Source organism: Calypte anna, chromosome 3, assembly GCF_003957555.1.
Source record: "Calypte anna isolate BGI_N300 chromosome 3, bCalAnn1_v1.p, whole genome shotgun sequence".
In the NCBI taxonomy this organism is placed as follows: domain Eukaryota; kingdom Metazoa; phylum Chordata; class Aves; order Apodiformes; family Trochilidae; genus Calypte; species Calypte anna.
In genome coordinates this window covers 67,084,958-67,097,390 of record NC_044246.1, presented here as the reverse complement: position 1 = coordinate 67,097,390, position 12,433 = coordinate 67,084,958, and the positions used below count along the sequence as shown (strand labels likewise).

Here is a 12,433-nt window from a genome sequence, read left to right as displayed (position 1 = left end):
ATTTCCCTAATGTAATTTTAACCATCACCTCCTTTCTCCTCTACTTGCTTTCAGTAGATGAAATCTACTTAATGATCTTTTGCAAAATCTTCTGTAGTGAAGTATTTTTCTTGTGTTTCTGTTGAATGTTCATGTTAGTTGTTGGATATGTTTATTTAGATAAGATAATAAGACAACAAAAGGCTCAAAGAACATGAAGGCTCTAAAAGGCTCTAAAAACATGAAGTGCTGTAAGATCACAGTGGAAAGCAGTGTTCAATGAATATAGTTCTCTGCATCATCATCATGGATAGAAACACTATTTCAATTCTACTCTGTTTATCAAATTAATAACTTGCAAAAAATTAGGGAAGGGGTGCAAGTTCTTATTCATTTCAGAGCTACAGGCAAGCTGTCTATGGGTATTGATAGGTAAGCCACCAAATTACCTTTGAATTCAAAAGGGAGAAAAGTCACATTTCTAAATACTACTTTCATTGTAAAAGACAGTTCAAGTTGTTAAAGCCAGTAAATACAAGCTACAAATTGGCAGCTGGAAGTTTATTTTTCTTGGCTGAATTCTACCGATTTTTTTTAGGCTCATACCTCTCTGCTTAGCTAAGTCATATAAATAGCAGATAAATTATTTTTAATTCAGTCAAGTAGGTGCCCCTTAGGAGAAGCAACAATACTAAAGAAAAAATATACTGTGTGTTCCTGTGTTTCAGTTCTGGATTGAAACCATGCCAGAATCTTGCCCCTTGAACATTTGCCTCTTTTATAATCCAAATAAGAGCAAAGAGGTGAAAACTGCAGTGTCCTGGCAGCATGGATTTACAGACATTGAGACCTAAAGACTCCAGAGGTAGTGGGGTGTAAACTGATGCTGCCAAAGAAAAGTGGTGTAATAAGGAGCACAAGAGAAATTCACAGTTATTGTTTTCCTAAATAGAGGCATTATACTGGAACATCATATGTCTATAATTGGTCCATATGCATTATCAGGAAGGTAGTACAGGCTACAGACATTCCTTATTTCTCAAGAATGTTTGTCTGAAGAGCTATTTTTTGGTTTTTCAAGAATGAAGCTGTATGACAGTTGTATAAAATCACACTTAATACCATTAACTCACTTCCTCTATTGGCTCAGGTAAAATGAGTTCTTTTCTAATTTGTCACTAGTTCTTTGCTCAATAGTTTTTTTATCATTTTCATGGCATTCCTGCTTTAGAAAAAGAAAGCACAGCATATGGCATAGTGGTAGTATAAACCTTTGGAAAAAAAGGCTTCATTTTGCACTGTCAAGTCATTCCATTTGATTGTGAAAACTTGATATGTTGCTGTTTCTCCGTCACATGTTAATGTTTCCACAACTCTTTTTGCCAACAAGGTGTTTGTAACTCTGCTTATCCCCATGAAAACTCGCTGTTGGCCTGGTATATCAAACAAGTTTTTCAGCTTGTGTGGCTTTCAATAAAAACTTGCATGCTTTCATGGTTAAACTTTACAAGTATGGGTACATATTCGACCAAACTATCTTCTTCAGATGCAATAGTATGTTAGGAATTAAGTTAAACTCCACTTTCCTGGGCCACATTAGCCTAATTATAGTAGAGTATGCATTAATGAGAGTTCCTCTAAGGTACCTCTGCTTGATGTGGCAAACAGCCCAGAGGCAAACTTCAGATCCCAGTGTCAAGATGTGATTCATTACTTGTCTGCAATTAAGGGTTGGCCTTCGGGGTCTGGGTAGAAAACTGGGTAGAAAGACTCTTCCAGCTCATATGCTTAACATGGTGTTGTTGACCTCTTCCACTGCAGATTAAATCAAAGGCCAAATATCATGGATTTGTCACATAGGAGATACTGCACAGAGTAGGGAAAAAGAAGACAGGGATGATTAGACATACTCAAAGTCTTTAAATTTGTTGCAAATCAAAAAATTGTCAACAGAGGATGGGAGGCATTTGATGAGGAAAGAAAAACAATGTCCGACAGGAAAGTTCATATAAAACTGATCTTTTTACCTTAAGGTAAAAAGAGTTATAGATCATTGAATATATAAATTAACTGTGTCATCCTTCTTAATCATTAGAACCTGTGAGAGCTAATGCCAAGCCTGCACTTGTTGTGTTCCACTTCATTCTCATGTAATGTTGCATGTTTTCAAAACAATTTAGAAGAAAAATTGTCATAGCACAGTATATGAAATATAATAACTAATGAGAATACTGAAAAAAAATAATGCAGCTTCAGCTCCCAGCCCAAACTATATTCACACTCCAAGAAAAGGGGATGGGTGGGGAGAACTCTAAAGGAAACGTTCTTTCATAAATGTGCTTTGTTAATCAAAAAAAATCATTGGTCTTGGCTGTCTCTCAAGGCAAACGACACAGCATCCCATATTGCTAGCTGCAGGAACAGGCTTGTATTCCCCTGGTACAGGCTGTTATGCAGCCTGACCTAAATACTGTGAAGAACTGGAATAGTGACCTGTTTATGAGTTGGGAGATATTGTTTGAGACTTTCCTCTGATCCAGTAGTCCACTCTGTAGCTTTTGGGAAGAAATCCTTTAAGTCACAGTGCAGGATAAGACATTTTTGCCTACTGTCTAGTTGTAGTGATAACAGCCAATTAGAAACTTCTTTTGAGAGACTTTTTTCCTGCCACATATAGATGTTTGAATATGTAATTTATTAAATAGTGTTATGTTTAGCACCCAGCATCTTTTAATCTTTCTATGATAATGTTGTTTCAAACATACATGTTCTCTTTTATTAAATAGCTTAAGTCCAAGTGGTTTAAATCTTATTTTTTCAAACAAGAGAATAGCATTACTCACATACCAGAAGGCTAAGTAATGTCTGGGATTTATTAAATCATTCAGCAAAGTTGACCACAGACAGTTGCATATAGAACAAATGCTGGAAGAAAAATAATCTTCTGTGATGATGTTCATTATACTATAACACACACAGACTGGGCGCCAAATACCTGGTGTAATTTCTGTCTCTACAATTACTGTGTTTCTTTTTAGACCTTTAACTAAGCTGACATTTTTGGTTTTAGAGGGTTTGAGTACAGAGGAAATTTCTAGTCTTAGTCATAGGAATTATTAAAAAAAGCTTAGCTGAATGTTAATTTGAAGTCTTGGTAAAAAAGCTGTGAGTTATAACAAGGTAAATAGCTATTGGTCACTTTAATCAATAGGTAACTTTCGCTGCCAACTTAGTGTTATTGCATGTTTTTAAAAATCTTTCATTCTAAGTGTATTTGCATAAATCTATTGCTATTCTATTCATCAAAAAGAGCACAAATAAAGCTGAAACTGCAATTGTCTGGGGTTTTTTGCATCTGTTTCTAGTATTTCACATACCTGTGAGTTTTTGCCAGTTTATTTTATCCACCTTTCATAGATAAACTGCTAGCTGTGACAAATGCAAAAATTTTTAAATGTGTGGTCTCGATCAGACAATGCTAACCTAAGGTGTCAGGAATAACTGAGCAGACCTTCTTGGGAGTATTCAGTCCTTACAATTTTACAAGTACTAAATAATTTTAAAATCCCAATTTCAGTATCTAAAAATTGAGCAAAGGCAACAGGAAATAATTATTTGCTGTGTAAGACTATAGTATGTATAATATGTATTTTCTTAGGAAAAAAAACATAATGCAAAATAACTGTAAATTCCATTATAAAAGAAAGAAGTCATGAAAACTTATTTCTGCTACACTGTGCCCTCTTTGAATGATATTTTGGTTTAGATTGAGTTACAACCCAGGGAAAATTTTAAACTTTGCTTCCCCTTTTTAAAATTGCATTGTTTACACATGAAAGGATACTTGTTGTGTGGATTTAGTGGTTTTTAAGCAGGATTGGATAATACATAATTATGTTTTAATTTTTTAGAAGACTGTGGGACATATTTCCCAGAAGTGAAGAAGCATCCAGACAAATATTTACAAAGTTGTCCTGAGTCTGTAAAAAAGTGGCTGAAACAACTGAAGAGTGCTGGGAAGATTCTGCTATTAATTACTAGTTCTCACAGTGACTATTGCAGACTGCTTTGTGAACATATACTTGGGTAAGTGTAATGTCCATTTCAAATCATGTCTTCCAAAAAGCAATGGAGATAAGCCTGAACTATAATTAGAGTTTATTTGAGTTTCTTTCTGTTATGAATTACTTGGATCTGAGGTTTCTAGTGGGCCTATCTCTAGTAGGGTGTTACTTGGTACTGAAGGCAAAATGGTCTTTATCTGTGAGCTTTATCTGACCCACAGCACACTTATATCCTGCATCTTTTCTGGCCATCTTGATGGAATTCATGACAACAGGACGTTGTCTTTTAGACCAACACCCAACATATCATCTGATCCCAATTTTATCATAAGTTTTTGCTAGGCTGTCCTTCAAGCCACGTTCTTCCAGTGCTTCTCCAGTGGTGAGTGCAAGTAGCAGCAGTATTTCATTTGCTTGCAGTAAATCTGCATGAAAAAGCTTGCAAATACTTCTTCCCAATACTTGGTGGTTTCCAATAAATGATTGTGTATGAGAAACATGCATTTACAGATCACAGCAGAAAGATTAAACAGGTAGTTCATTGCACTGGTAATTCATCGAGATTTTAGCTGCTGATCTCAGCAGCTCTTTCTAGATGCAACATTAAGAACCTGACTGGTCAAGTCAAGTTCAGTGAAATTCAGCAGAACTGTCAGTCTCACCCCTAGAAATTAATTATTCAGTGATGCAAACAGCTAGATGGGTGGCATGGTGAGGCTATTCAATAAATAAATCAAAGAAACACAGCTATACAATGTGAGCCAACCATGAATATCTGGATAGGCAAGGGAAGAGCAGAGTGAATGCAGCAACACTGGAAGAAAACCTCAGGTAAGGTGTGAAACAGAGCTACCTTTCAAACCAGTCCTGTTAGTAAAATTTCTTTTTTGTACTCTCTGGGCCAAATGCTGAATTAAGCATCAGCTGTGTCACTTCTTGCTGCTTTTCATGAACATTATACTTGTTCATTTGAGGGGAAAATTTACCTCATCACAAAACCCAGTTCTCCATATGAGTGAGATGCCTGTGAATTAAATCTTGTGTGTAGTTCTGTCTAGTTGTTTTCTGACGAAAATTTGGTATAAAATCAAATCCTTGACCACGTATAATGATTTTGGCTTTCTTCTCCCTGGTGAATAGTCTTTTAGTTTTGTAAGGCAGCTGTGGAGATCCTGCTGGAAGACAGTCAGTAAGCAAGGTAGTGGAGAAGGTCAGTTGCCGTTCAAGAGACAGAAAGGAGATGTTCTGCTGGAAGGATAGTGGATCACTCTGTCTTTTCACAGAACTGTAGGATTTTCTACAGTGCTTTTGAAAATCTTATTTTCCAGTGACTCCCACAAAGTGGCTTCCAAGATGTCCTCTGGAGAACTGATTACTCCACTGTCCACTAGACCTTACTGAAGTGTTTTTGCCATGAAATTAATTCTGAACTTGTTATTGCTTTTGTTTGTTTCATGGCTTTTCTATCAGATAATAAGACTCTAAAAGCCCATATTGCTTTTTGTAATAGTGGCCTATAGTGTAGGCTCACACCTATTATTCCACACCCTTTATTTTGACAAAGTTAACTGCACTTTATTCTTTACATCAAGATTTATGAATTACATTTATGTAGTCCTTTATTAATTTCTTTCCCTACTTTAAAATTCAATATCATACTGAGAAGTTCAGAATTATATAGTACTACATAAAAAATCCCTAAGGATAAAGATGAAAAGCAGAGATGCATGTGAAGTTTTAGCCTCTTAGTCTTCATATTGTAACTATTAACTTTTTGCACTTTATTTATTTGCACTTTTTTAAGAAGGTCCTTTTTGGCTAAGAAAGTACTGTCCATATAAAATCAGTGCTGCGAAATTCATACTTAAGTGTATCATTTACCATTTCAAGAGCAAACTATCCCAGTCGTGTTTGTCTGACCAAGCTGTGCTCAATGGAAAGATGCTTTGTTAAGAAGAAAGGAAGTCTAAGAGAATAAAATGAGAATGAAATATAATAAGAACTGTTTCCCAGCCAGAGCATACACGTATTGCTGGGATCGGTGTATAAGGCATGTAAAACTAGAGAAGCAAGTGTGAGTTCATTCACACAAGCAGTAACATCATGGTGTGACTTTTCAGGCTTTGCTGCCAGGAGAATGTTTGTTAAACTGAATGTTTAAGCATTGGCAGGAGCACATCTAAAGACAAGTCAAATACCACATGGGCACTGAGGCTGAGTGTCGTTTCACCTTGTCATGAATGTTAGCCATCTAAAAGCCAGGAATTTTTGAAGCCCATCATTTTGATTCCCTTTGTGGCTAGTGGAGAGAAAACACTGGGCATCATTCTAGGGAATTCAGTCTGTACCATAGAATTATGTCTGAAATAAGTGGGATGAATTGCCCTCTAAGAATGTGAAAGTTTCTCCTTTGGCCCCGTCTGTGGTGTGTACTGCTAGCTGTAAATTCAGCATGGAGTTTTTAGGTGGCTGAAGTTATGTGAGATACATTCTACCCTTTGTCTTAGCCATTTACTGTAATCATAAGCCACAGTAGCAAACACAAACAGTAACTGGAACACACTTTATCATGTCTAATGTTATGTAGTAACATAAAACAAGGTACAGGCTCTCAGAAAATCTGTAGTTTTGTACAAGGGAATTTAGTATGATTCAAAAAAGGTCATAGGTAACACCTCTCCATACAAAACACCATTTTGTCTTCAACAAATCACAAAGAAGTTAACCAAATCTTGTGAAAACTCTGTTAATCTGTTTTGAGTTTTGTACACAAAGCAATCACCACTATTCCCACAAGTCTTTGTTGTGCTCCTGAAGTGGTCGCTTCATGTTCAAGCTTGGCTTACCCGCAAAAACATTATTTGCACAGTATGCTGATCTGAAAAATTTAACTCAATTGATTCTTTTCACCATGTCTGTTGACTCAGCTTCTGAAATATTCCACACAGAAGCTAACTTTAAACTTATTCCATTGTCATATTTGATACTTGTTCTTTGAAAAAGAAAAAGGCTTATGTGTGGTAATGGAGAACATACAGTGGAGAAAGACAGACAAAGCTAAAATTTTCTTAGAGGAAGAAAACATGAAGACATTCTATTTTGAGGCTGGAATGTAATTGAGAACACAAAATAAAAGCTTGAAGATAAGCTTCTTCAAGCTGCTGCATCTGGAGAGAGCATTCATTTTTTTAGTTATGATATCTCAGTCTCGTGGGAAATTGTAGGTTATTTGAAAATGGCATGGTTAGCTGGTATTCTTCCAGTAAATTTCTTCTCCTGCTGATGACATTTTATTGCCTGTATCCATCTTGCACTTGGCATCTTGGACTTCTTTGCTCTATGCAAGAGTACCCCTCATTTTTTGGATTTTATTGGCAACACAGTCACCCAGACTCACAGACCAGAAATGCTTACATTTTTCAATAAAATAAAATTTAAAAAATCTTTAAGCAGCACTTGCCTTATTTTATATTTTAGTAATTTCAAGACTTGTAGGTATGCATTGTTATTACTTCTTCCTATAGTTCCCAGCTTGATGATGTAATAAGTGGTGTCTAATAGATTCCTTAAAATAAAACCACTTGCTAGAGTAGGATTAACATATCCTGAAAAAAAAAACATCTCACAGTAGGACAGGTGGCACGGACATTCCCCAAGGTTGCAGTTTTTCCAGCTGGCTTGCATACAGGTTTCTAAAAATTACCTGTATACAAGTCCCACTTACATGCCATGCTCAAATGTTGTCTCTGTTGACCACAAGTAGCACCTTAGACACCCATTAGGCCTGTGCATATGTGCAGAATGGATAACAATACAAGCACCTGCTTTTAAGTGTTTTTAGTCTTTAGTTACTTCCTGTCCCATCACTTGTCTTCATGCATTTTACTTTATAAAGAAAATCCCTCATTTACATGTTTCTGTACCTGTCTATGCGTATGTTGTTACCTGAGATTAATATATGTCAACTGTCCCATGTTATACTGAGGTTTTAAAACTCCCTGGGGCAAGGAACATCTTTTTACAAATGATGACTGGTCTTGAAGATACAATATTGTGGGTTCTTAGCCAGGGATCTTCTCACTTTCATAGCTCCAGGAAAAGAAGGGAAGTAGTGACACTGAAGAAGCATTGGAAAAAAAGGTGTTTTGCTACATTCTTAAGTCTTAATGAATATTTAGAAGCATCTTAGCTACTTTATTACTTTAGCTAATTCAATTTCCTTCCCTCCCTAGGAATGATTTTGAAGAGTATTTTGACATTGTGATTACAAATGCTTTGAAACCTGGTTTCTTCTCCCATACCCCAAACCAAAGACCTTTTCGAACTCTAGGTAAGTTGCAGTTTTGACTCGCTTCTCATCTGCTTAACTGTATTAAAGAAAATAGTAAGTGGAGAGGATTGATTCTTCTCAAGACTCTTCAAGAGATATCAGTAAAAAATCCTCTTAAGGCTGGGGATTACTGAAAAACGGAGAATTACAGTCCTGGAGACAATGAAAAGGCTCAGATATTGCATCATTAATGAAATGGTTTTCCTTTTTTTGTTCTGACAATAGCATCCACCGAAAATGAAATGTAGTTCTGGAAAAAAACATTGCAGAAATATTTCAAGAATTTAAAGGAAATTCAGAGACCAGTACAAATAAAATTGCAAGGCTGAAGGAAATTATTTATTGCCGAAATGTGACAGTATTAACTGTGTGTACTTTGGCTAAATAAGGATAGAGTAGGTGAAAATGCCCTTGTTCTCACTTAATATAATTCAAACTACCTGAAACATTTGGCAGTGTTGTCCATTAGGGAGTTAAGGTTGTAACAAAAGAGCTTTATAAGAGCAATGTTCATTGAACTACAGATAAGAACAGTAACATGGCTAAAGAGGGTTAATTTTTTCCATATTTTGGTAAATGCCTTTATTATTAAGTCCTACCTGAAAATTAATCGTATATCCAGAACAACCTTAGTCAGCATATATTGAACTGTATTTTAGCATTTTATGACAGGAAAGTCATCTGTTCCAGCCCAAAAGAAATTTTGCCTGTGCAACTTTAACGGTAAAACTAAAATGAGGAGTGGAAACTGCATTTTTATGTTTCACCCATTTATATAGGAAAATAAGAAACACCTTAAATATGATTTTTTAAAGGTTCAGTTCAAATAGGAAACTTCCAAGATGACAACCTGAGGAAAAAGAAAAAAAAAAAAACCAAAAACAAACCAACAAAAAAACGTTTAGAGGGGAAATTGGAACTTCTTGTGAAATGGGGGAGGAAAAGAAAAACATAAAGGGTAAAAAAGATTCAGTTCTGCAAGCATTTTATTTAGTTTCACATAATGCAAATTTAAAATAAAACGCAATTGACTTTGGATATTTTTTAAACAATCTGATCAGCCTGACTTCCTAAGGAAATCCTGCTCTGTCCTTCTGCCAGTAATCCAGCCAGCAACTTTTGAACCTGTTAGCCAGTTTCAGTAAATTTAATAGACAGCTAAAAGGCTCCAGGATATTTTGATAAGGATGGGGGTTTTGTGCAAACAAGGGCAGAATGGAGCAAGAAGACTTGAAAGCAATCATCAGATAAATAATTGGCTGAAACTACTAACCTGAGAGTAGATTATTATTTTTTTAATATATTTGTATTCAATTTACGGTAACTGGTTTCTTCTGAAATACCAACCAGAACATTCAAAGCAAAGAATTAAATATATAGGACAGTATATTAAAGATGTGTTTTGAAGTACTGAAGAGCTTCTCTGAGAGTATATGAAATTTAAACCATCAAAATAGGAGAAATTACATGAGAAAATGTCATAATAATAATATATACATTTATTATGTATCTTTTGCTATCCACTTTCTATGATCCTCTCGGTAAATGTGTAGCTTTAGGGTAGGAATTGATAGTTTCATTCAGTCACTGAATATACTGAGAACACAGTTCCTTTTTGAAAGAGCAAGCAGTGTAGCTTTTAAAACACTCAGGTGTGGGGGTGGTTTTCCAGTCTCCATAGTTTTTTTAAGGCTTTCTTTCATAGCAGAACCACTGAAAGTTCGAAATTCCAGTTTTTGATTTCTATCTTCCTTCTGCTGCTATAGGTTTTGGGCAGAAGAGTTTAGACACTGTGCTTCAAACCCTCTCTTTTCTGAGAGCACTGAATATAATATATTAGACAAGATTTCCTTATTTTGGCTTTGAAAAAGGAAAATACTAGAGGTGGACATCATAGTAAATATTTTTCTTAAAACACCTATAGTGTAATTTAGAGCAAAAAGCTCCAGTGAAACAAAGCTTGTTCTCTGAAGAGAATTGTTGAAGGAAATGGAACTGAGGTAATGGTTTTACCTCAGTCCTACCCATTTCTCCAGTGCTGAGTTTCAGCCATAACCTTCCATCCAGCACTGAGTCTGAATTTCAATAAATTCCAGGGAATTCTGTATTCCTATCTGTTGCAAGGGAATTGTGTTATAAATTGACTTAAGACACAAAAGAGGGTCTGTATTAATAATTTCAAAGACCTCAAGTGTTGCATTGTGTACAGGGTTTTTACTGCAGATTTATTAATGTGAAGGTTTTGAAGTTTACTAAAGAGAAGGATAAATTCTTTACAGTGAATAATTTCAGAAAGGCAACTAACTGTATTCAGTAAACATTTGAAGGAAAATGAGAAACAACAAAATGACAAAGTACCAACCAGAAATTTGATATTGGATAACTGCTCTGAAGGAATGTTTTACCAGTGGACAAGTAATTTTAGAATTAATCAATTTAGAAACCATGATGGATTATTTTAATTGCACAATTAACTTGCAATCACTGCTTCATCAGAGTTCCAAGATATTCATCATTCAAAGCAACCAAAAAACTGTTTGAAATCTTAAAGGATTTGTGTAATTGCTTTTTATTGAACTGGGATGTAGCGGGAGGAGCCATTCTTGCTCCTGAAGCTCGACGAGCTGCTGGTCTCTTCCAGGCCTCCAGCCACCACACAGCGCTTCCAGGGCAGAAGTGTAGCGGGAAGAGCCTTTCTTGCTCCAGAGGCTTGACGAGCTGCTGGCCTCTCCATGCCTCACACCAGAGTGAGCTGAGCTCCCTTCTGTGGGTGTGTGTCCCACCTTTATTGGCCCCCTGGTCTTGCTCATGCCCAATAGGGGCCTGTCCTAATCAGGCACAGGTGGACTCACACCCACTCTTTGGCAACTCGAGGCACCTGGTTTATCTTGTTTCTCTACACTGGGACACTGTAAAGCACAATAATTATTTCATTTGCATATTTTTCTTTCAAAGTACAATTCTATTAAATGGAGGAGAAGTTTATTCATACCTTTTTGGGTTCTAATACATCTCTATATATTTTTACCTGGCAATTTTTTTTTTTTTTTAATCAGATGTAACTTATGTAGCAAAGCATATAGCTTCTTAGAGTAGTGCTATATAGAAAAACTTTACTCCGATAATACAAATACTGTGTAATTTACTTTTTATCCAGAAGGTTATGTTTTCTTTTACACAGAGAAATTCTTTAAATGGTTCTTGAAAGTACTAATAGTATCTGATGATAGTTCATCTGATAATCTGAAGTACATCAAGTTTTATGTAACATTCGACAACAGAGCTTTCCCTTTATTACATCATTTGTTCATGTCCAATTGCTAGCCTAACTCCCAGTTCTGTTTGTTGTCAAATATATTTTTAGAATTTTTAGAATGTTGAAGATAACCCTGATTTCCTTGAAAGCCCTACAGGGAATTCTCACTTGGTCCTAAATAAGGCTTTTTTATTTCTAGCTCAGAAACACTGTCTATTTTGGTCTGCGTTTATTGTGGGGCTTTTTATAAACTTAAAATGTGTTGCTGATTGTTCCATGTCTAAATATAAGATACATGTTTAACAGTGTGCATATATGTAAAGGCCAAAAACAATCCTATATATGGAGTGGCAGTGGATGCCATATTTCTGTGAGATTGTCTGCTTTATTCAGATGCTCAGAGAAATAAGCCCTCCCTCCTTCAGATGCAGAGAATCTCAGATTTTCAAAGCCCAGTTTCAGTTGCACTTCCAGGCTCTCTGCCTTGCTCCTGCATTTGAATTTCTGTCTAGCTTACATGTCTCTGTTACATGATGCATCCCCTGGTTTAGGAAACGCTTCCACTCCTCCAATTTTTGACAATTCTGTTAATTGCCATTTTCACAGCTCCCTTTGGAAACTTTTTTCTCCCCTCAGTCACTCTTCTCTATCCTTCTAAAAAGACAGGGGAACTTCTATAAACTGAGGAAACCAATTAGAAGAGAAAATAAGAGGACAGGATATAAAAATCACATACTTCTAGTCTGAAGACTGCCTTTGACTATTAGCAGCTGCTAGACTTCAGAAGAAAGAGGTGATCCCATG

General features: G+C 36.0%; 1 protein-coding gene across 2 annotated transcripts in view; it reads left to right on the top strand.

Annotated features, from left to right (window-relative positions):
• The window catches only part of NT5DC1 (5'-nucleotidase domain containing 1), a 131,284-nt gene that overhangs the window by 82,375 nt on the left and 36,476 nt on the right, over window positions 1-12,433 (top strand). For both annotated transcript variants that reach the window (XM_030446971.1, XM_030446969.1), the window contains exons 7-8: window positions 3,891-4,065; window positions 8,276-8,373. In XM_030446971.1, coding sequence (XP_030302831.1) covers window positions 3,891-4,065; window positions 8,276-8,373 — 273 coding nt within the window. The remainder of the gene's footprint in view (window positions 1-3,890; window positions 4,066-8,275; window positions 8,374-12,433) is intronic.